Below are 25,806 nucleotides of genomic sequence, written 5' to 3'. Positions count from 1 at the left end.
TTGCCTCTGCCAGCTGCAAATAGAAGGGCAGCAGGGCATTGCCCTTGCCAGCCATAAATAGAGGGGCAGCAGGGGCATCACCCCTGCCTGCCAGAACTGATAGGGAGTAGGGGCCTTGCCCCTGCCTGCCGGAACAGGGAGGCAGTAGGGGCCTTGCCCCTGCCTACTGGAAACTAAAAGGTGGCAGGGGCGAGCCCCTGCCGACCGATAATATCGAAGAGGAAGGAGAGGGTGCAGGTAGGGGGTTACCGGCTCCCTACCGTCCCTTCGACAAATAGACAGAGGGAGAGAGGGGGCACGACAGAGGCTGTCGTGCCTCTGCCAGCCCTCCGACGACCACAAAATGGGAGGGCCAGGGGCAGCAGGGGCCACCGGCCACCGGCCACCTGTTGACCCCCTGACAGGCCCTAAGGAAAAGGGAGAGAGGCGACAGGGGCCACCGGCTCTGCCGACCCCCTGATCAGAACCAGATGAGAGAGGGAGGGCATGACAAAGGTTGTCAGCCCTCTGCCGGTTCTCCGGTGACCCAACCGAAAAGCAACCATGGGGGAGAGGGTCATACCTGCGAATCCACTATGACAGCAGCAGCTCCGACGATTGAGTGGAACCTGCAGCCGCACGCCAGGGGGGTTAGAGCCTTCGGGAGCCTGCCAGGAAAAACAGAAGAGACAGGGAGAGATCGAGAGGGATCAAGAGGGAGATGAGTGAGGAGCGAGTCGCAGGCCTGAGGGTCCCCTCCTCCCCTCTTGCGACTACTTGAAGGCTCGGGGGAGCCTGATTCAGGAAACTCCGAAGGGGTTTCCTTTATCAACGTAAGGGTAGGCGACGGGGGTTTGAAATGCGCGAGGGTTTTAACCGTCGCATTCACATTTCATAACCCTAATGGGTTTCGGGTACGGGTCGGGTTCAGACCCGACTCGAGTTCAAAAAAAAAAAAAAAAAAAAAAAAATATATATATATATATATATATATATATATATATATTTAACTCGTCTCATTACACGAGGCACGGCTTGGGTCCGGGTCTGAGACCTGGGATTTCAGATGTGGTTTGGATTCTGGATCCGCGACATCTTTGCGAAATGGATCCGTAGGTCAGATCCAAATGGATCCAACTGCGGATCCTCGCGCAATTTTATAGTATATACATATATATTTATATATGTATACTCTTATACGTCTATGTATATATATATATATATATAGTTCCATTGTGGATCCTGGATCCGAAAGGTGGATCCCAGGACCATCTACGTATTATTTAAAAAAAAATCTCACTTAAATAATTAAATTAGTTAAAGTTATTGCATTTATATATACATATAAATTCATACGATATAAAATATATAAATATATATATATATATATATATATATATATATATATATATATATATATATATATATAAAGACCCCTTTATGGGTCCTGGATCCGAAACTTGGATCCCAGACCCAAATCAAATAATTTACGCATTATAATAAAAAAAAATCAAACAAATAACAAAAAAAATTCTGTTATTACAATTTATGTGCAGCCTAACCACCTAACAATCTCATTCAACCCCATGACCTGAAACAAGCTCCATGAAATTGGTTTGAAAAGTTAATTGATGCAATAACTCATGCAGATTTAAACAAAGTTACCATGGTTCTTTGATTGACTCAGTGTCTTGCAGAGGTACAACTCTATTATTTCTATATGTTAACAATATATTAATTACAGGAGTTGATGCTGTTAATGTACTGCAAATCAAAAATGCCTTGAGCAAGCTTTTTGAAATGAAATATTTGGGTAATCTCAAGTACTTCCTCAGCCTGGTAGTTACTTAAAAAAGGGGTATCTATCATTATAAGTATACAAATAATTTTTTAGCCAAGATACAAGTGCCTATGGTAATTACCATATATTAGTTGTATTAATGTGTTTGCCTTTAAATTGTATATTGTAAATTACAAAATGATTTCATCTTGTACACTGTCAGAAAGGTATCTTTAAGTAGTTAAAATATGCAACTAAATATGTTCACCCACTCAACATATTGTATTTGATGCTTTTTTTACCGTATTAAAAGATTTTTTATGCATAGAACACCAATAGTTTTTGTTGGTTACTCGCTATTCATAGTGTAACTATCTGTAGTATTCAAGCTCAAGGATGCATAGAAGACGCAAAGAGGGTGAGAGCATGAATATGCAAAGAGACTTCATTCTTTTCTTTTAGGGGTTACAAAGTATATAGGGCTCGACTTCTCCTTTACAAAATTGTTCTTGACTAAAATACCCTTACAACACATATAAATACAATAGTGAAAAAACATTGATAACTGGACAGATTTGGCCCTCATTGACTTTGACTTTATTCACCTACATGTACAACATTATATTATAGCAACCTTTAACATGTAGTATGTTCTTTTTCATGTTTTGTCATCATCCGTTCTTTGCATATGACACAGCATAATCTGCTTGTTGTGGTAGGATCCAAACTCAAAGCATCTTGGGACTACTTTATGGGATGCCTCTATGGTATTTGTTAAATTTCTGGTAAGGTTTTGGTTTATATGAACATAAGTTGTGGTAATTTTTCTTTTGTCATTACTGATGCATTATAATTTCTTGATGTTGTCGTATGTAAATGGTCAATAGAATGTAGTGCAGTCAGCAACACTTGATATTTTCTAATATCAAAAGATGAGTGGAGTGATTGAGTCATATAGTACTTTTTCTTTATCTAAACCCCATATAATTGAATGGCCTTCGAAGTTTGTGTCTTTTTCTTTTTGATATATTTCCCTTCACATACACACACCTTATCAACAATTGTCACTCATTCAAATATCTAATTGCTAGTGCTCTCTCTCTCTTCATTAAAGAATTTAGTTCTGTTTCACTTTCTTTTACGTATGTGGATGCCTATAAAAGACAGATGGGATTTGCACTCATTCTGTTCAAAGACCTCACTCGTGGGAAATTAAACTCTGGATCAGGATCTAGATTCCTATTTTGAAAAGTGGAATGATAAAACATAATGCTTTGAATTTCATCAAAACATTGTTTATCTTTTCAGTTTTCATGCCAATATAAATTATATTTCTTGTTTCCTTTCTCTTGATGCACGATCCAGTTCTATTCTATGGCATGAAACCTCTGCAGGTGGCATTTTACTTCAGTGATACGACATTTTATAAATTTCTTATAGTGACATTTTTTACATGTTCTAATCATGTTTTCCTTAAAAATCTAAGTTTTCTAACATTATGATTTTGCTGAATCAGGAAAGGAATTGCAGGAAGGGTCAGTTTTGTGCAGAGAAGCTGAAAGGGAAACGCGTCATTGAACTTGGAGCTGGTTGTGGATTAGCTGGATTTGGTGCGCTTTTTCTTATAATGGATACATTTCTAAAAGTTGGTGCATGCCACTGTTCTTAAAACCACTTGGATGCACCTAGACTATGGTGACACTGAACGAACATGTCTTGCTTAGCACTTAGAAATACCTCTTTTAGTAGTATAATATTTTTCAACTCATCGAGCTAGTTGGTTGTTGTTCCTAGATGTATTGAATTGCTGCTGAAACCATGAGTCTGCCATCAACTTGCATGGCCTAAAATCTGTGTCATTCTTGGGTTCTAGTTCTGTTTCATTCTCAGTTTCTACTTCAGAAAATTTTGCGGAAGCGTCTATGCTTTTAAACAGATTCTTTAAAATTTATTATTATAGGAATGGCAATTCTGGGATGTAATGTCATATCAACGGACCAAGTTGAAGTTTTGCCCTTGCTTATGAGAAATGTTGAGCGGAATATTCCAAGGATCACACAAGGGGGTGCAGAAAATCCATATCAAGGTTTATTTTCCATACTTGTTGCAACAAAATTACTTATTCAAAAGCATTTATATATTGATGCATTATGGTCTTAATTTTTTCAAATCATGGAAGATATCTGTGGGAATTGGTAAGAAGCTTTACACCATATGATTGTATATGCATTTAATCCTTGGTATTGAAATCCCATTGAAACTCATATTCGTTGGGAGCCTCATTTGGTGACCCACAAAATTTTCAGCCAAAATCAAATGTTTATCTTATTTCTCTATTATGTTTTAGAAGATATTAAGGCTTTCTTTTTTTCTTTTTTTGTGCTTTTACAAGGTAGAATATAGTAATTTGATATTTTCCTTCTTTATATCAATGGTCTCATACATAAAATCATGTTTGCCTGTTTTCTTGGTCTACAGATTGAGCATGCACTTTGAATGTAATTTTGCGTATCTTGAGCTTGTGACCAGTGCAGCATGATTTATTTTATATTTAAATGGTTAAGTTGCCAGCATTCTGCACAGTGCATTATGTGTTATTGGTGAAGAGTACTTGCATTATATAGGCGAAAAGTTGCTGATGTTAATACTTCTTGAACTGGACTTAGAGAAAAGAAAGTTGACAAAGATTAAGGAGAAAGAGATGAAGAAAAAGAGAGGACAAATAGAGAGAGGACTTGTTATCACATATCGGGAGAGTCTACTTTTGACTTTGATGGCAACTAGGGACGGAGATGTGACCTAGGAGATGCCAAAGGCCACAATACACGGAAGCGAGTAAAATGTGACACTAAATGGCTAATCGGCAAATAGAAATAGCAGCACTATCAGTCAATAAACACTAATATTGGGGACTAATTGGATGTCAGCTCGGGAAATGGAAACAGCCCGATGGCACGATGGCATGATGAGATCAAAATGAAGCTTTTTCTCTGATGTTTCGCTCCTAAGGGCATGTTGGTGAATTTGCTATAAAGTGTATTACCAAAATTTCTCTTTTAATTAAACCTTGAGTTACTAAAACTGTTTTAGTAAACTTCTTTTTGGTTTCAACAAACATAATGAGTTGTAAAAATCTCATGAACAAATTCTCAATCATTGAAATTGCATTTTAAAACCATTTGATTTCAATAGTTGTGCAAAATTCGACAAAGGAAAGTTTACGCTGTAATGCTTTCAAGGTCCATTGACTTGTTGTTTTAAAAATATCATTTTCCGCTGAAGTACTATTTAAACTTTGATAATCCTATGATTTCAAAGCTTTCTAAACTATTCTAAAAGTTACAAGTCCTGGATTTTTGGGGCGTTATACCTTTGGATATTAATTAAATAAAAAAATAATTAATAAAATAAAACATAATAATCTAGAAGATAGAATTGAGTTCTACGTGAAGTAGAACTCTACCCATAAGAGGAGCTCTAAAGGGGACGTCACCCTTTCCAGAACACATTAGAAAAATATAAAAGGGGGCTGGGATCTCCCTCTCTCTAGAATGCATATTCTAGAGAGAGAGATAGATAGATAGAGAGAGAGAGAGAGCAAATATCGTGTAGCGTGAGAGAAAGAAAAAAGTGAGAAAAACAAGAACACTCGTGTGAGGGTTAGAGAAGAAAAAAAAAGAAGAGAAAAGAAAGAAAGAAAAGAAGGATAAAAAAAGAAAAGTATTTTTTCAAAAGCATCCATTGATTTTCCGAGTTTTTCACGCTACGGATCAAGGTACGGGTTTCTCTCTAATTTCTCACGGGAAGTTATACATATAAATCAATTTGGGCAAAGGTTTAGAGGGAACAAAGGAAAATAGGATTTTATATATATATATATATATATATATACATATATATATATATATTCTTTATGTGATTATCGATTTTCCTTGCATATACAAATCTGAAATATATATGTAAACATATTCCAGATTTGTTGATTTTAATGATTTTACAGGAGAAAATGCATGTAGTTAGATTTTCGATTTTTCATGCTCATGCATTTGAGAATATGCATGTAAATCAGATTGTCGATTTTCTTGAAAATGCATCAGCAAACAAGCATATAGTTTCGGGCCTGTCGGTTTAATATTCATGCATCCGATTATGTAATGGTTGTTTTCAGATTTATCGATTTTTAAAGACTCCTAAATCTGAAATTATATTGTTGATTTTCTCATGTTCTTGCAGATCCGAATATATATATATATATATATATATATATATATATATATATATATATATATATATATATATATTCAGCAGGTCTATCGGCTTTCATATGCATACAGCTGAATATATTTACTGTATCAAGCTTAACGAGTTTGGCTCATACATCTGAATCTTTTGATTCAGATTTGCCGAGTTATGTACATAACCATGCATCTTAATTTTTTTTATTCAGATTTGCCGAGTTATGCACATAACCGTGCATCTGAATAATATTTCTTTGATTCTGATTGACCAAGTAGCATAACCGTGCATCTGAAAATACATTCTTGATTTAGATTTGTTGATTTGCATATACTTGCATCTGAAAATATGTATTTGATTTAGACTTGTCGAGCTTTATATACCTGCATCTGAATATATATTTTTGTTGATTCAGATCTGTCGGGTACATGTACCTATGGTCTTGGTTCAGATCTGCCAAGTACATGTATATATGGTCTTGATTCAGATCTGTGGAGTACATGTATGTATGGTCTTGGTTCAGATCTGTCGAATCACATGTGTACACTTTTTGGTTTAGATATGCCAAATCACATGCATATAATGACTTGGTTCCGATATGCCGAATCACAAGCATATAATGTTTTGGTTTCGATCTGCCAAGTTATATGTGTATACTAATTTGATTCAGATCTGTCGAGTTCCATGCTTATGCATCAGAACATATTGTTTTGATTCAGATCTATCTAGTTACATGTTTATGTATTGAATTATTTTGTCTTGATTCAGTCTGGTCGTGTTACATGCTCATGTACCTAAATATAATTGCATATTTCAGTTTTTATCGAGCTTTGTACTCATGTGTATATGAAACCAACATGCTCTACACATGGCTCTTTTTTGTCTGGCCAACCCATGTACATGATTTTAATCATATACATGGATCAGCCAGTGTGTTGTCCATGTGAGTACATAGGACTGGCCGACCATGTACATGTTCGTGAACATGTACACGGGTCAGCCAGCAGGGCTGGTGCATGTTTGATTGCAGTCTGGCTGACCCATGTACATGATTATGATCACATACATGGATCAGCCAACATGCTGGAAACATGTATTTTTCAACTTAGTCGACCCACGTACATCATTTTGATCATGTACATGGATCAACCCCAACTATTTGCTTGATTAAATCATGTACATGGATCAACCTCAACTATTGGCTTGATTATCGGACCAACTGTGTATGGTTTCGTGATGGCACTTACACGTACATGATTCTGTTTGGATTATGTATTTTTTGAATTAATACATAAACCTGATCCTGATTTGACAGTTTGTAAATGTGTATATCATATGCATAAATATGAAATTTATTTGATGTTTGCATAACTATGATCATATGCATGTTTGGTTGATATGCATAGAATTTGTAACGCCCCAAAATCTCGACTTAACTTTTGAAAGATATTTAGAAAACTTTTCAAAATTCAGAGTTTTGGTTTTGAAAGTCAGTGGAAACAAATTATCCTTTGAAAGACAGACAAGTCGACAATTCTTGGTACATTAGGGTAAAAACCAGAGTTACCAGTCGAGGAAGCGGGAGCGGGAAGCGATACGGGAAGCGGGAGCGAGAAGCGAGGCACTTTCAAAAATTTAGGAAGCGGGGAAGCGTGGGACCACTTAGAAGAAAATTCCGAACCGTCTCGGAAGCGACCTAGGAAGCGAACCGGAAGCGAGGGGGAAGGGAAAAAAATGAAAAAAATGGGGGAAGCGTGGGGGAAGCGCTTCCCATAAAAGGGAAGCGCGCTTCTCAAAAAAGGGGGACGCTTTCCCTCACGCTTCGGAAGCGCGACGTTTCGCGCTTCCGAAGCGCGCTTCTCCTTTTGCCTAGGCGCTTCCGGTAACTCTGGTAAAAACCAGCAGAAGCAAATTGGCAAAAAAAACAGTTGGAGGACTAAAATGTGTATATATATCTGTCAAAATTTAGTTTGTACATCTTTGGGGGTTTACCCTTGTGAGCAAAAGTACAAAAAAGGGCAAACAAAAGCAGGTAACCAGGATGCAGGCAGAAAAGGGCGAGATCTCGAGTCATCGGCTGTCAGAAGCATCTATTTGTCACCTGCCTATAAAATGGGTCAGTTTTACAAAAAAACTAGTAGGTGCGCAAAGAAAGACATTAAAGAACAAAGTGCTAAAGCAAAATAGGATAAACAACCATAGTAGTCCCACTGATTCTACAAGCATAGAGTAACTAAATACAAAAACTAACTCAACAAAGCAGTCCAACATACTAAACACAGTAACTGAATAAGTTACGCATTCGTGGCAGAGCTCACAATGCATTCAATTATCAATAAATTCAGACAAGTAACTAAATACATAAAGTGGCCATGTACAGTAGAGGGTCAATCTCTCATAAGTCAACAACTAAATTGAAGTGTGAGCACGTTATTTTTAGTTTCGATATTAACTGGCCATGCGGGTACGCACTGTGAAAGTATCTTCAACAAGATACTAAGATCAAGACCTTAATATTCTTGATAACTGTAGAAGTTCCGAAATCTACCACAGAAGCAGAGAGAGAGAGAGAGAGAGAGAGAGAGAGAGAGAGAGAGAGAGAGAGAGACGACAGTGAAAATGAGAAAACTCGTTAATCTGATTAGGGCTAATCTCTGTGTTAAATAGAGAGATGCCAAAGTAAAAAATTACACACAAGTCCCTCATTAAACACTAAATATCAAATAACTTTTAGTTTAAGAAAACTTAAACTTAAAACCTCTTAATCTCAACACTCCCTCTTAAGCTGGAGCATAGATATCAATCATGCTCAGCTTGTCACAACATTTTGAGAAATTTGGTCTAGCAAGAGGCTTTATAAACATATCTGCAACTTGGTCCTCCGACTTTAGATATTTGGTAGTGATATGACCAGCTTGAACCATATCTCTTACATAGTGGCAATCAACCTCAATGTGCTTTGTTCTCTCGTGAAAGACATGATTGTTCGTTATATATGTGGCAGCCTTGTTATCACACATCATGGTCATAGGAGAGGAAACCTTCACCTGAAGATCATGAAGAACAGTACGAACCCACATTAATTCAACTGCTGTTTGGGCCATAGCCCTATATTCTGATTCTGCACTCGACCTAGAAACCACATTTTGCTTCTTACTTCTCCATGAAATTAAGTTGTCTCCCAAAAACACACAGAATCCTGTGGTAGATTTTCTATCCACTACAGATCCTGCATAGTTAGCATCAGAATAGGCCACTATCTCCAGAGTTCCACCGTTCCTGAATAATAACCCTTTTTCAGGAGAAGATTTTAAATACCTGAGAATCATTATAGCTGCATTCCAGTGTACCTCAGTTGGTTTGTCCATAAATTGGCTAACTTTGCTTACTGCTAAAGCAATATTCGGCCTGGTCACAGTTACATAAAGTAGCTTCCCTACTAGTGAGCGATAGCTTTTGCTATCAACTGGTTTTGACCCTTCTTCAAACAACTGAACTTTATGATCCATGGAAATATTTACTGGTTTAGCTCCCAACATTCCAGTTTCCTTTAATAAGTCAAGAACATACTTCCGTTGAGATAAAACCATCCCTTCACGGCTCCTGGCAACTTCTATACCCAGAAAATATCTAAGTGAACCAAGGTCTTTTGTAACAAAGTGTTTTTGAAGATGAGCCTTTGTGGCTTCAATATCTTTCACATCGTCTCCTGTAAGAATGATGGCATCCACATATACCACCATAACAACTATGCCTGAGTTAGTTTTCTTGATAAATAGTGTATGATCTTCCGCTGACCTATTAAAGTCAAAGCGTGACATCACTTCAAACAACTTTTGAAACCATGCACGCAGACTTTGTTTCAAGCCATAAATCGTCTTTCTCAATCTACACACCTTCTGACACTCCCCCTCAACCGCGAATCCTGGAGGTTGTTGCATTTGAACTGTCTCAGATAGATCCCCATATAGAAATGCATTTTTGACATCTAATTGACACAAGCTCCAACCATGATGAACAACTACTGAGAGAACAAGACGAATGGTGCCCATCCGTGCAACATGAGAAAAGGTTTCCAAGAAATCAATACCATAAGTCTGAGTATACCCTTTTGCTACTAATCTGGCCTTGTACCTTTCAATAGAACCATTCGATTTGTACTTTATTGTATATACCATTTGCATCCAACAATGTCAGCATCCACTGGGGAATCAACTAGATCTCATGTATGCTGAGACAATAAAGCATTCATTTCTTCTTGCATAACCAACTTCCACCGGTTATCTAGCTCTACCGGTTGATAGTTCAGAGGAATAGTTTCAGCAGATAAGGCTGAAATAAACGTTTTCATCTAATTTCCAATTCTGACATCGGAGATAAAATGAGATATGGGATATAAGGTACATTGTCGTGTCCCCTTTCGTAGAGCGATATGCTTATTATCAAGATCATGAAGATCACTATTGTCAGTAGTACTTACCTCAGGAGAAGAAGAGGATGAAGGCACTTGCGGAGGTGGAGCTCTACGCACATATACCAATGGAGGATAATTAAATCGTGAAGATGATGAAGTTTGGTTCGGTAATGAGGGCACAAATTCCAAAGGAAAAGGAGGTATAGGTAATGGAAAATATTCAGCTGGATCAACCTGCAGCGGGGAACCGGTACTAGAGTAATATGGAGTGGATTCCAACAAAGATACATCCGCACATACTCTCGGCGATAAATAGGATCATAACATCGATATCCCTTTTGATTTTTTGGATAACCTATAAATATGCATTTTGTATCTTGAGCAACTAATTTATCACGGTCAGGGCCAAGTTTGTGTACAAAACAAACACATTCAAATATTTTTGGTGAGAAAGAGAAGAGTGGGGCATTAGGTTTTAGGATATGTAATGGAATATGATCACCCACAGAAGATGAAAGCATGCAGTTGATCAGATAACAAGCTGTGATAATCGCATCACCCCAATATAACGCAGGAACATTGGATTGAATCATAAGGGTCCGGGCAACATCAAGCAGGTGCCGGTGTTTTCGCTCAGCCACCCCATTTTGTTGAGATGAATAGGCACAGGTAGTTTGGGGTTGAATGCTATGATCGTGGTAAAATCGTAACAGAACTTTTGATTTAAACTCAAGAGCATTATCAGTGCAAACAATCTTGACAACAGATTCAATTTGAGTTTTTATTTTAAGAATTAAGGATTTGATAATACTTGGAACTTCAAATCGTTCTTTTATTAAAAACACCCATGACAACTTAGAAAAATCATCAACAATAACAAGATAATATCGACACTGAGTCCTAGTAGGAATCTTACTAGGACCCATACATCTGCATGAAGAAGTTCAAAAACTTTATGACTAGACTGACTCTGACTTGAAGGGAACGAACTTCGATGATGCTTGCCCAACTGACATGCTTCACACTGAAATGTTGTAGTAAAAGGAATTTGAGGAAAGACATAACGAAGCTTTGACAATGAAGGATGACTAAGACGACGATGCCACTGAACAGGACTGGATGAGTGTTCCACTGCAACATAAACATTACCCACTGGATGATGTAGGTAGTAGACTCCATTTTCTTCATAGCCTCCACAAATCTTCTTCCCCGTCAGCAAATCCTGAAAATGACAACCCATCGGATCAAATATCACTCTACAGTTTAGTTCTTTTGTAAGGCAACTAACAAAGAGTAAACTTTGAAGAAAGTTGGGAGCATGAAGAACATTTTTCAACTGTAAGGTAGAGGATATAAAAATATTTCCCTGACCAACAACTGGTGAGCAACTCCCATCGGCTATTGAGACTCCTCGATGAACAATAATATCCTTTAGATCTGAAAAGACAAGCGAATTTCCACATAAGTGTCTGGATGCACCAGAGTCAATAATCCACTTACTATCATTCATATGAAGATGATTCCCTGTTGAGTAGGCAACACCGGCTACAGGAGGGGTGAAACTCAAAGGGCGAAGAGCTATCAACTCATCATATTCTGCTCGACTGAGCGTGATACTGTTTCTGGTAGAGGTATTATCATGTACATTTGTTGCCTCTAGTGTAGTAACATTTGCTTTTGGAGCATATGACTTTGATGAAGAAGAAATTGGCCGACCATGCTTATCCCAACAACGATCTTCTAAATGTCCAGATTTTCCACAGAATTTACATTGAAGTTTTCCTCTGCCTCCCATACCTCTCCCACGACCTCGTCCTCTGATATTCTGATTATTTCCACGCCCATAACCAGATGAGACAACTAGTGCAGATGACTGGGACACAAGATGAGATTGTGGAAGAGAGATCGCAAGTCTACTCAAACGATTGTATGCATCAGCAAGAGTAGGTACATCTGATCCAGTCAACATTTGGACTTTTGCAATAGAGAATTCTGAAGATAAACCTGTAAGAAACCGAGCAACCATAGTCTGTTCTTGATGATCCTTTTGCTTCGAACAACAAAGAGGCCTGTGAGCATTGAGTCTTTCAAACACAGCTTTGACGGAGGCATAGTACTGGGCCAAGGTCTGATCTCCCTGCTGCAAATTATATATCTTCTGTTCGACTTGCAGGATACGACTCACATTAGTCTCTTGTGCGTACGTATCTCGAAGATTGTCCCATATCTGTTTGGCTATATTATAGTAAATTAAACCATCTCCAATATGGGGTTCAACACTATTCATAATCCATGACATAACTATGTCATTATCTTCGTCCCAAGTAACGTATTTTCCCACCTTTTCATTGGGTTCATCTTTGAACAAAATATGTTTTTTACGATGTCCAGATACCGACATCATAAAAGTTCTGGACTACCTGGCATAGTTAGTTTCATTCAACCTTACAGAAGAACCATACGAGAAGGGATTTGCAAAAGCCTTATACTCCCCAATATGTTCAATTTTGGAATCACATTTCGAAGTTTCACCCATACTGAATATTTGATGCTCTTGCAGCTGCCACAAAAACCCAGATTCACTCACTTGAACAACATGTTTTATAATCACACGTCAGGCAAGTCCACGACTACACAGTTTGCCACACCAGAAATAAATTCATGACAAGCTACAATTGACACAGAAAGTAGCGTGTTTCACAATCATGCATCAGCCAATACCACGACCTGGCACCTGTACTCAACACATAAATCCCACAACAGTAGATAAAAGCTTCCCACAGACAAAAAAAACTTTCCACAAAGCATGGAATCACGCCTGCTGCTTCCACGACAAAAAAAAAATATTAACATGCTGCTTTCACGACACACATGTTACGGCACGTCGAACTCGACACCCAGATTCACGACCAAAGATAATATGAGCACAAAAAAAAAATAGAAATCACGACAGCTGGTCCCAAACACATAAATTACGACAACCAAAAAAAAACTTTCAGATTCAGATCCAACACTGCCAAAAAAAAACTTTTGTTTCTTCTGCACACCATTCAAAAAACAGCCATATCCCAATCCTGATGACACGCAGTCATCGTGTCCCTTAGATCTGATGACAGATCTGTGTCGTGACCTTAGTCAGACACCAGATCTGTTATCAGATCTATGCAAAGAAAAATTAAATGTGCACACCTGTTTCCATCCTTTTTTGTTTTGTTTTTTTTTTCGCCTTTTGTTGGTGTAGATCGATCACGCTCCCGAGATCTACTGCTCTAATACCATGTAGAAGTTCCGAAATCTTCCATAGAAGCCTAGGCAGAGAGAGAGAGAGAGAGAGAGAGAGAGAGAGAGAGAGAGAGAGAGAGAGACGACAGTGAAAATGAGAAAACTCGTTAATCAGATTAGGGCTGATCTCTATGTTAAATAGAGAGAGGCCAAAGTAAAAAATTACACACAAGTCCCTCATTAAACACTAAATATCAAATAACCTCTAGTTTAAGAAAACTTAAACTTAAAACCTCTTAATTTCAACAATAACAAATATGTGCACACATGCACAATAAGAACACTTAGAACACTTGTGCATAAAAGCACAAAATCACAAACTCTCACAAATGCACCAAAGGCATAATAATAAATATTCAAACTTTATTAGAGGCTTGGGCTTTGACTCAAAGCCATGAGAATACAAGATGGGAGAAGCCCCTATTTATAACCAAATAAAGAGCCACGTTGGGGGCTCCCAAGAGAGTCGTTGGGAGCCCCCAACAGTCATATATGTGACCGTTGGAGGTGAAAAGACACCATTCACGACTGGATCTCGATCGTAGGATCCAAACCCAACTTATCATGTTTATTAACACATGCTCATTAATGGCATGTTGTAATATTTGTATAATATGTAATGGGTATTTTCGTACCCTAATCACTATACAGAAGCCTACTTAATGAGAAGCAAAACACACAGACCTGTATTGGGTTTTCTCTGCAGCCCTCAGAGCCTCTCTCTTCTCGTTCGTTGCTTTCTCACATGGTATCAGAGCGACAGGTTCCAAGTTCTCTCTTCAACGTCTTCCTCCAAGGTAATCCTTCCTCGTTGCCTTCCTATCTCTAAGGTATTCTGTTTCTTATTTCTCCTATCTCTAAGGTCTGCATCTCATCAATCCTCTTTCCTTTAATCGTCATCAGAGTCTTTTGCATTTACTTTTCCTTTTCACGTTGTTTGACGTGATTCCATATGGTCACGCAAGAACAAATTCTTGTGTGACTTCATTAATTTTTTGTCCCTTATCTAGAATATCGTTGGACTGTAACGCCCCAAAATTTCGACTTGTGATTTCGAAAACCTTATCGAAAAAACCTTTCAAAGATTTAAAGTTTTAACTTTTAAAAACGACAGCGGAAGACATTTAGAAAGGAACACAAGTCAACAATCCTGGGTACGTTAGCTGAAAAACCATCATTCACATGTACAACAACTTAAAGTAATTTAAGAAATAAGGCAACAACAACAACAACAACAACAACTACGCCTTCATCCCAAAACAATTGGGGTCAGCGATATGAACCAAAAAAGAAATTCATTTTGGGTCTTCCACATGAATCCTTTTCCTCCAATCATTTCTATCCAACGCCATGTCCTCGGTGAGGTTCAAAGCATTCATATCCTTTCCTATCATCTCCATCCAAGTCTTCCTAGGCCTACCCCGACCTCTTTTAACTAATATATTTTCCCATTTCTCCAACCTTCTAACTGGAGCATCATTAGGCCTTCGCCGAATATGTCCAAACCACCGTAAACGATTCTCTCGCATCTTATTTTCAATGGGTGCAACACCTACCTTCTTACGTATCTCTTCGTTCCGAATCTTATCTTTTATTGTATTTCCACACATCCATCTAAGCATCCGCATCTCAGCTACACTCATTTTTTGAATATGATGTCTCTTGGCAGCCCAACATTCCGTACCATATAGTAAAGCGGGTCTAATAGTCGTCCTATAAAACTTTCCCTTCAACCGCAATGGCATTCTACGATCGCACAGCACTCCAGTAGCACTTTTCCATTTCATCCACCCAACCTTTATCCTATGATTTACATCTCCATCAATTTCTCCATACTTTTGAATGATGGATCCCAAATATTTGAAATAATCATTCACCGGTATATCTTGCTCACCAAGCTTCACTACACTCCCATCACTACTTCGTTGCTTACTAAACCGACATTCCATATATTCAGTCTTACTCTTACTCAACTTAAAACCTCTAGCTTCCAATGTCTGTCTCCATAATTCTAACTTAGCATTAACCCCAGCTCTAGACTCATCAATCAAAACAATATCATCAGCAAACAACATACACCATGGTACATTTTCTTGAATTGATCTCATAAGCTCATCCATCACTATTGCAAATAGGAAAGGGCTTAAAGCAGATCCTTGATGTAACCCAACCGTTATCGGGAAATTGGTTGTCACCCCTCCACAAGTGCGGACATTGGTTACTACTCCTTCATACATATCTTTAATTATACTAATGTACTTGAGAGAAACACCTTTCTTCATCATTGTCCACCAGAGAACGTCCCTAGGTACTCTATCGTATGCCTTCTCTAAATCAATAAAAACCATATGCAAATCTTTGTTCCTCTCTCTATATCTTTCAATAAGTTGTCTAAGAAGATGTATAGCTTCCATAGTTGATCTTCCAGGCATAAAACCAAATTGATTCTCCGATATCATGACAACCTTCCTCAACCTAGACTCAATCACCCTCTCCCAAAGTTTCATAGTATGACTCATGAGTTTTATACCACGATAGTTTGTGCAATCTTGTATATCACCCTTATTCTTATATAAAGGCACCAAAGTACTCTTCCTCCACTCATTAGGCATCTTATTTGTTCGCCAAATCAAGTTAAAAAGATTTGTCAACCATTCTAAACCTTTCTCTCCCAAGCATTTCCAAGCCTCGATAGGTATACCATCTGGGCCAACTGCCCTTCTTGATTTCATTTTCTTCAAAGCCTCTGCAATTTCTTTCTTTTGAATCTTGCGCATGAAGTCACGATTTATCTCATGAAAAGGAATAGAGAAGTCTCCAAGATCTTGAGCATGACTATCATTAAATAGCTTATCAAAATAATCTTTCCATCTCTCCTTAATCTCCTCATCTTTGACTAAAACCCTTTGCGTTTCATCTTTGATACATCTAACCATACCCAAATCCTTCAATTTCCTATCTCTCATCTTTGCAAGCCTATAAATATCCTTCTCGCCTTCTTTGGTATCCAACTTGTCATAAACCTCCTTATATACCTTAGCCCTCGCGTTTCGAACAACTTTTTTAGCTTCCTTCTTTGCTATCATATACTTCTCCAAATTCTCATTATCACGACTCTTACTTAGATTTCTATAACACTCTCTTTTAACCTTAATAGCTAATTTGACATCCTCGTTCCACCATGATGTATCCTTACCTAGTGGTGCACCGCCTTTAGACTCACCCAATACCTCCTTAGCTACTTTTCTTATACCACCCGCTATCTTATTCCACATTGATTCTGAATCCTCCTCGAGACACCAATCAACTTCCTTAACTACCTGCTCTACAAACATTCCTTGTTTAGCTCCTTTCAGTGCCCACCACTTAATTCTAGGATCTATCCTATGTCTATCCCTTTTGCGGCATTGTCTAATTCTAAGATCTAAAATTAAGACTCTATGTTGTGTAGCTACACTTTCTCCTGGTATAACCTTACAATCGATGCAACAACCCCTATCTCTCTTTCTAAGTAGGAAAAAATCTATCTGACTCGTATTAACCCCACTTTTAAATGTTACTAGGTGAGACTCCCTCTTCCTAAACCAAGTGTTTGCTAAGATCATATCATAGGACAAACAAAAATCTAAAATCCTTTCTCCACTTTCATTTCTTTCTCCTATACCATAGCCTCCATGGATATTCTCAAATCCATCCCTACTAATGCCTACATGTCCATTAAGGTCACCGCCGATGAAAAGCTTTTCTCCATAAGATGTCTCTTGTACTACTCCATCTAAATCTTCCCAAAATTGATGCTTAATGGAATCATCTAAACCTACTTGAGGTGCATAAACACTAATAATATTAATAATATCCGTACCTAATACTAATTTAATAATTAAAATTCTATCACCCTTCCTACGGACCTCAACTACATTATCTATAAACTGACGACTCATAACAATCCCTACTCCATTCCTATTCCTATTTATTCCTGTATACCAAATCTTATATCCCCAAGGTTCTATCACTTTAGCTTTCTCACCTACCCATTTGGTCTCTTGAAGACATAAAATATCAATCTTTCTCCTACACATAACATCTACTAACTCTACCAACTTACCAGTTAAAGACCCTATGTTCCAAGTGGCTAACCTAATTTTATGGTCTTGGACTAACTTCTTTACCCCCACCCGTCCAACAAAGTGAGGGAACCCTTGCCTATTTGACACCACACCCGGGCGCCGGTGTGACGCGTCGCTTCTGGGCGACGACCTAGCAACCCTTGCACATTTATCACTGCCTCCGGGCCTAGAGAGTACAGCGCGTCGCTCAGTAGGGAACGCCCCAACGAAATTCTCATATTGGTTCATTTTCATAGGATATGACAGTTTTTATGCTGGCTGTCACAGGCCTACCGCAACCCTCCTCCTTTATCCGGGCTTGGGACCGGCAGTGTATAACTACACAGGCGGAGTTTATTACAAATAAGGCAATAGATTAAAAATCTGCAGTTTATTACAAAGTGAGCATTTTGTCCCAAAGTTCAATAAATCTAAAGAAAACTTCAAAAAAACTCAGAGCCAAGCCGTTAGCAGAAAGAAGATAAATCTTGATCCATGTTGCACCACGCCATCGGCCGCCAGTGAAGTCCTACTCCTCACCTGCCCATGAAATGGGTCAGTTTCATAACAAATCAGTAGGTTCACGAACATATAAGTAGAATGAAAATAAAACAGGACATTCATGAGATAAGCAGTTATTATATTTAAGGAATTAAAACAATTGTAGTCTATTCTAAAAAATGTAATAAGTGCAAAGAGATGTTAGTTGAAGCAGTGTGAGTCTCAGTCATCTACAACTATTCATGAAGATATTCCTTAAGTTCTGATATTAACTGGCCTGTGGGTACGTACAGACGCGAAACGTAGAAACAACCGAGACCGATCCGGGGGTTTATTATGTCAGTGTGTTTTCATTAACCCGGATGGCTGACTGAGTCCGCTCCTAAGGGGACGGTCAGTGACCAATAGAGTAAATCCCTAAAGGCATTCGTGGCCCATGGATGCATCCAACTTCTGCAGAAGTGCCTGGGAGTTACCACCTAGGATAATTTATGGTAATCCCAATTCCCCTAACTCCGATGACTGGAGAAACCGAGTCTTTTGCCCGTGGGGTGGTTGTTAACAACCTGTCCATCGGAGTTTTTGTACCATCCATCCTCTCCTTTGATGAACCGTGAAGATCAGATGGGTACGACGGGGGTTTCTTAACCGCCGCCCCATCCTGCATGCTCTGGTCTATTAGACCCACTCGAGCATCTTGCCTGTGAAGGCGAATGGTCACCATTTGTGTGATCTCAGCATTGTGCTAATTGCACTCATTGAGGTGGCTACAACCTCATCCTCCAACCATCGTAACCCACATGGGACGTACTTGTCTAAAAGTACGGTTGTACCTCCCTAGAGGTACGACTACGATGAGAGGGCAATATATAAAGTTTTATGATTCTTTTGGTTCATAAATGACATGTATTGCTCTTTCGAGAAATTTGGCCTGTGGAGGCCAACATTAACTCATCTATATAAAGTGTTGAGTTCCTAATTCAAGGTTCTCCATGACCTCTCGTCAAATTTATACCATATCTGCCTTAAGGTTTGGTTATAATAGTAATTGCAGTGGTTTTCTTTTCAGAAATGAGTCTATTCACAAAGTCTACCTTAAGTATGCAGTTTCAAAAGAATAAGCATGCCGAACAGACAATCACGAGTTAAGTAATCCTACACGTAAACAGGTATGCCAATTAAACTACTTGATTCTTTCTAGAATGAGTCTAACCACAGAATTTACATTAAGCATGCAATTTCAAAAGAATCAAAATGAGTAACCTCTGACCAACCAATACTTTTTCAGATAAGCAAGTATGTAAAATAACTATTCTATCTCAGAAGTCTTATTTTATTTTGTTCATACAAACTTTTCGTGCGACTTTCCCCTACCTCGGGATGTCTTGCAGCTGCGTGCGTCTACGCGTGTAGATGATACGAGGCTCAGGCCGCGGAGCTAGAGTGGGGGTCCGATGCGAGGTCTGCAACAGTGCTACGTTAATTATCATGCGGAGAAGTAGAAAAACAAGCCTGCCAATAGAAAAAGAGAGAGGCAGCAGGGGTGTGACCCTGCTGGCCGAAAACAGACAAGCAACAGGGGACAAGCCCCTGCCTGCCGATAATAGCGGGGCGACAGGGGATGAGCCCCTGTCGAAAATAGCGTGGCGGCAGGGGGCCAGCCCCTGCCGACCGCAACGAGGCGACAGGGGTCCAGCCCCTGCCGTCAGCAACGAAGCAGCAGGGGCTGAGCCCCTACCGACAACCATCAAGTGACAGGGGCTGAGCCCCTGCCGACAGCACCGAGGTGGCAGGGGGCCAGCCCCTGCCGACAGCCACCAAGTGGCAGGGACTGAGCCCCTGCCAACAACACGAAGTGGCAGGGGCCGAGCCCCTGCCGACAGCACAAAGTGGCAGGGGCTGAGCCCCTGCCGACAATATAAAGTGGAGTTGTATTCCTAATTACCCCTTTATGGGTCCTAGATCCAAAATGTGGATCTAGGCCCAATTTGCATATTTTAAAATATTTTGTAACAAAAATTTTTGGGTTTTACACAATCACCTATTCACAGAAGGTCTACCCGATCTCGACATCCTATTGATAGGTGGGTTAGTTATAAGAATTTTACGATGGATTTTCAACTCTTCTTAGCCTCTTTGGGCAAGGAGGATCAACCCACGACATTTTATCAAGCAATAAATTCTAAGAGATGGATTGAAGCTATGAACGAAGAAATGGAGGCCCTTCATGAATGTGGGACTTGGGATATTGTTCCCAGACTCCACAATCGAAATGTGGTTGGATCGAAGTGGGTGTATAAGATAAAGTATAAGCCAGATGGGACTATCAAACGATACAAGGCTAGGCTGGTTGCTAAAGGCTTCACACAGGAGCAAGGACAAGATTATGATGAGACTTTCAGTCCGGTCGTGAAAATGGGCACTATCCGCATCATACTATCATTGGCTGTTGAACACCAATGGACTCTCAGTCAACTGGTTGTGAAAAATGCGTTTCTACATGGAACTCTAAAGGAGGAAGTATACATGGAGCAACCCACTGGGTATGCAGAAGGAAACTCTAAAGAATACGTGTGCAAGTTAAAGAGAGCTATATATGGTCTGAAGCAAGCATCTCGATCTTGGTTTGACAGTTTTTTGCTTGAAGTAAAAAAATATGGCTTTATTCGGTCTCTTCTCGACCATTCTCTTTTCATATTCAAATGCAAAGATGTAGTTACCCTATTATTGATACATGTTGATGACATTATCATTACAGGTAACTCTAATGAACATATTGAACAGGTTAAATAACTTCTGAATCATAGATTCAAGATGAAGGATCTTGGTAAACTGCGATACTTTCTTGGAGTAGAAGTTGACAGGACTGCTGAAGGCATGACACTCACTCAACATAAGTATACGATTGATGTTCTTAGCAAGGTCGGTATGACTGATTGCAAGCCTATAAGCACACCCAGTGTACTTCATTAGAAACTCAGTTCCCAAGATGGAGATCTGTATGAAGACCCTACAAGATATCTCAGGATAGTAGGAATGCTTCAGTATCTTACCTTCACTCGACCTGACATTGTTTATTTTGTCAATCAGGTATCTCAGTTTATGCATGAACCACATATTAGGCATATGGAAGCTGTTAAACGCATTCTTCGATATTTGAAGGGAACTATTGGAGATGGTCTTCAATACAGAAAAAGTATGCATGGCCATCACATGCATGAGCTTCTTACTTACACAGATGCAGATTGGGCAGGAGATCCAGATGAGCGTAGATCAGTTTCAGGGTACTGTATTTTTATTGGCCTAAATCTTGTCTCCTGAAGCAGTAAGAAGCAAAAAGCCATAGCGAGGTCAAGCACAGAAGCAAAGTATAGATCAATGGCAGCAGCTACGACTGAAGTAACATGGATCAGACACCTGTTGACAAAAGTAGGAGAATCGATTTTCAAAAGCGTTCTCTTGTGTGACAATCAAAGTGCTATCAACATGTCATTCAATCCCATCTACCACAATCGTGCCAAACATATTGAAATTGATCAACATTTTGTAAGACAGAAGGTCGAAGAAAAGGAAATTGAACCAGAATATGTTTGGACTGCTGATCAAGTTGCTGACTTGTTTACAAAAGGACTTATCAAAGACAAATTTTGGATGTTAAAAGGCAAGTTGTTCATGGTTCAAAACCATGTACACCTTGAGGGAGGGTAAAAAGACACCATTCACAACTGGATCTGGATCTCAGGATCCAGACTCAACTTATCTTGTTTATTAACATATGCTCATTAATGGCATGTTGTAATATTTGTATAACATGTAATGGGTATTTTCGTACCCTAATCACTGTATAGAAGCCTACTTAATGAGAAGCAAAACACGCAGACCTGTATTGGGTTTTCTCTGCAGCCCTCAGAGCCTCTCTCTTCTCGTTCGTTGCTTTCTCACAGGAGGCTCCCCAACGACTCTTTGGGGAGCCTCCCTATGTGGCACAAAATACAATAAAAATAAAAAAGAAAGAAAGAAAAAGAAAAAGAAAAAGAAAAAGAAGAAAAACAAAGGAATTAAAAAAGTTACAATCATATTCCAAAATGGAATATGCGTAAAATAGGTATTTACAGAAATACCCTTTTCGGGTGGACAATGAGACAAAAAAGAAATATATATAAATATATTTATATATATAGATAGAGATACATATACATATATACATACTACATATGTATATGTATCTCTCTCTCTCTCTCTATATATATATATATACGAGATTACAAGGTTGATACATAATTTAACACGCACATGGCACAAAACATAGAAACAACCGAGACTGATCCGGGGGTTTATTATGCTATGTGTTTTATGATACCCCGGATAGCTGATTGAGTCCACTCCTAAGGGGACGGCCAGTGGCCGAGAGAATAAGTCCCCAAAGGCGTGTGTATGGCCTGTGGATGCATCCAACTGTAAGCTACCTTTTGTAACCCATTTCCCCTAACTCCGATGACGGGGGAAAGTCGGGTCTTTTGCCCATAGGGTGGTCGTTAACGACCTGTCCATCGGAGTTTTGTACCATCCATCATCTCTCTTAATGAACCGTGGGAGGTGAATGGGCACGACGGGGGTTCTTTAACCGCCGTCCCATTCTTTATGCTCTCGTCTGTTAAACCCACATGAGCATCTAGCCTATAAAGGCTTATCATCACATTTTATGTGGTTCCAGCAAATGTGCTCATTGCACGTTTTGAGGTTTCACCGACCTCTTATACTACCCATAGTAGTGCACAGTCCGTCCTTCTCTAAAAGCACAGCTACGAGGGTAGGCATGGGTATCTCAAAGGATAACCCAACCCATCATCTGACAAAGTAATTTATTATGTGCTCAGAGTGTACAACAGAATCATACAAGGCTTAGGATCTCTGTGAATCCCCATGTACCTCCCAAGTGTCTTAACTTGGGGTAAAGCTAACTGCATCTAGCGGTGCACAGAGAAAAGCTAAATTAGCCAACTCGAAAAGATAGGATTTCGCATAGAGGAAATCCCTTTTTCGAGACTGAAGTGCGTTTACTTGATTTCGCGTCTTTCGTAAAGAGCGAGAATCTGTATGCGCACCTGCACACCCTGCAAGGCCTGCAATATCAGGGTCACTTGAGGCAAGCCCTCGCTTCGGGTGTGGTAACAGTAGCATGCAATAGCAAAAGTAGAACGTAAAGGCAGAGGCACAAAGAATTTACCTGCAGGAGAAAAATAAGTGCTGAAAGGTAAATATATGAGGAAATACATAAAGTAAATGCAAATAATTAATCCTTTCATTTGCATATTTATGTATTTTAGCATTTTGTTCGTTTAAAGCCTTTTTGCGCAACTTGGCCCTACCTTGAGGGGTTGCGATCCCATGTTCGTCTATGAGTGTAAGTACGAATGGTATCGGGCCATGGGGCGTGAGCGTGCTCCATCGCAAAAGCTGTGAAAAGAAAAAGATAATAAGCGGCTGATAGTTCGCGAAAGAGAATGTGCAACAAGGGGGCAGTGGCAGGGGCTTTGGCAACTACAAATTTGCCAGAAAAACAGGAGGCAGCAGGGCCTACCCTGTTTTCTGAGAGCATGAGCGGCAAGGGCCGAAGCCTCTGTCTGACAACCATAGCGAATGGCCTGCGTAGCAAACACAATGAATGGCAGGGGCCAAGGCCCCTACCTGGAAAACATAGCTAATGGCAGGGGCCTCCAAGCAAACATAATGAAGGGTAGGGGCGAGGCCCCTACCTTGCAAAACAGAGAATGGCAGAGGCCGAAGCTCTTGCTTGAGAAACACCATGAATGGCAGAGACCGAGGTCCCTACCTGTCCAAAAGAAAATAGTGGATGGCAGGGGCCAAAGCCCCTGCCTGATAGACACAAGGAATGGCAGGGGCCAAGGCCCCTGCCTGATATACACATAGAACGGCAGGGGCCGAGGCCCCTGCCCGATACACACAGTGAATGGCAGGGGCCTCGGCCCCTGCCTGCCAAAATAGTGAACGACAGGGGCCTCGGTCCTCGCCAGTCAACATAGTGAGTGGTAGGGGCCGAGGCCCTTGCCTGAAGGTAAAAAGTTGAGTGGCAAGGGCTGAGGCCCCTGCCTAATAAAAATACAGAATGGTTGGGGCTAAGGCCCCTGCTTGGCAAAAACCTCGAAGAAGAGGGAGAAGGACTGACAAAAGAAGAGGAAGAGACAAAGGACGAAGAAGACGAAGAAGGAGAAAAATAAGGAGACAACGAGGGTGTGCGAGAGAAAGAGAGTGATACCTAAGAGGGTGTCGGGGGTTACCTAAGGTCCAGCAAGGGTTGCCAGTGTCGAGCGACTCCGGCGAAAACAGTGGAAGACGAGGGGAGAGGACGAGCGTGAGGTGGGACTCCGACAGTGGTTTGTCGGCAAGGCGTGAGAGAAAAGGGAACAAGAGGTGAGAGCAGAGAACAGGGAAGGAGAGGGGGTGATCGCGTTGGGTGGCCGACGATGTTGCCGAAAAAATAAAAGAGGGGGGAATGAGGGCGGTGTCCGACGCATGGAGGCGGTGGCCGACGCATGGGGAAAGGGGTGATAAATGGGAGAGAGGCCGACGCCTGCTCCTCCCCCCACCCCCTGATAAACCCTTTTTATAAAAAGGGGGGTGCAGGCGGTGACCCGACCCGCTTGCCCCCCTTTGGATCCGGGTCGGGTCTTGATCTAGATCTGACCCGAGTCTTTTTTTGTGTGGATTTTATAGAATTCATCATGAATGGTGTGTTCTGCAAGCATTGTATTTGCTGCGTATGTGCTTGGCTTAATGTGCATTCATTTTGTGTGTTTTGAATGTGCATTGTGAACATGTTTGAAAACAGTGTAGGCATTGCATGTTCACTGACATTTTGCAAGTTGCATAAATTACTTTTGAAATGTGTTGGGGGTCAGATGTGAACCACTGCGGGCCGTGTAGGCCAGGAGCATGTGTTGCTCAAACTATTGATTTTATTTATGCATTGCAAAATTTATTTATGAAAATTTATTTTTCAAATTTAATTACACTGTTAAATTGTGAGGGCCAGAGCCCGAAATTAATTGTTTTTGCTTATTGATTTGCAAAACGGTTCTTGTGTAAAAAATTTGAATTTTTTTTGAAATGGTAAAAGGCACCAAACAATGTAATTAATCTCTTCCTTGATGTCTCTTCCACATTGTGAGAATCTTGGATGACAGTCATGGGAGACTGTGAGATACTAAAACTCTATGTGCGATTGTATCTCTGAACCCAATATGGTGGTTCACCTTCCGACCATAGTTTTAGGGAGATTCAATAACTTTGCCTGGGGGTAGTGGTGTTTACTCAACTGTAGTTATTGGTATACCAAGAAAATGACGTCATTGGTTGAAGATTTTTATTGATGTCCTGCCATTAGGTGAAGATTTCTAATGTTTCAATGGAGGGTGAGGATTCCTGATATTGGTTTAGGAATAAGTGTGAAACCCAGTAATAAAATACAATTTGTGTTAAGCTACAAC

General features: G+C 39.9%; 1 protein-coding gene across 5 annotated transcripts in view; it reads left to right on the top strand.

Moving 5' to 3' along the window:
* The window catches only part of LOC149822441 (S-adenosyl-L-methionine-dependent methyltransferases superfamily protein), a 147,236-nt gene that overhangs the window by 65,325 nt on the left and 56,105 nt on the right, over positions 1–25,806 (top strand). For 4 of the 5 annotated variants that reach the window (XM_089981492.1, XM_089981491.1, XM_089981489.1 and 1 more), the window contains exons 3-5: positions 2,479–2,544; positions 3,276–3,369; positions 3,720–3,845. In XM_089981492.1, coding sequence (XP_089837618.1) covers positions 2,479–2,544; positions 3,276–3,369; positions 3,720–3,845 — 286 coding nt within the window. The remainder of the gene's footprint in view (positions 1–2,478; positions 2,545–3,275; positions 3,370–3,719; positions 3,846–25,806) is intronic. The other variant, XM_089981490.1, reaches the window with a different exon arrangement.

The sequence above is a fragment of the Nuphar pumila genome, chromosome 11, assembly GCF_984573655.1.
Source record: "Nuphar pumila chromosome 11, dmNupPumi1.hap1.1, whole genome shotgun sequence".
NCBI classification, from domain to species: Eukaryota; Viridiplantae; Streptophyta; class Magnoliopsida; order Nymphaeales; family Nymphaeaceae; genus Nuphar; species Nuphar pumila.
Note: the sequence above shows the minus strand (reverse complement) of the source record. Positions and strands in the feature narration are given on the sequence as shown.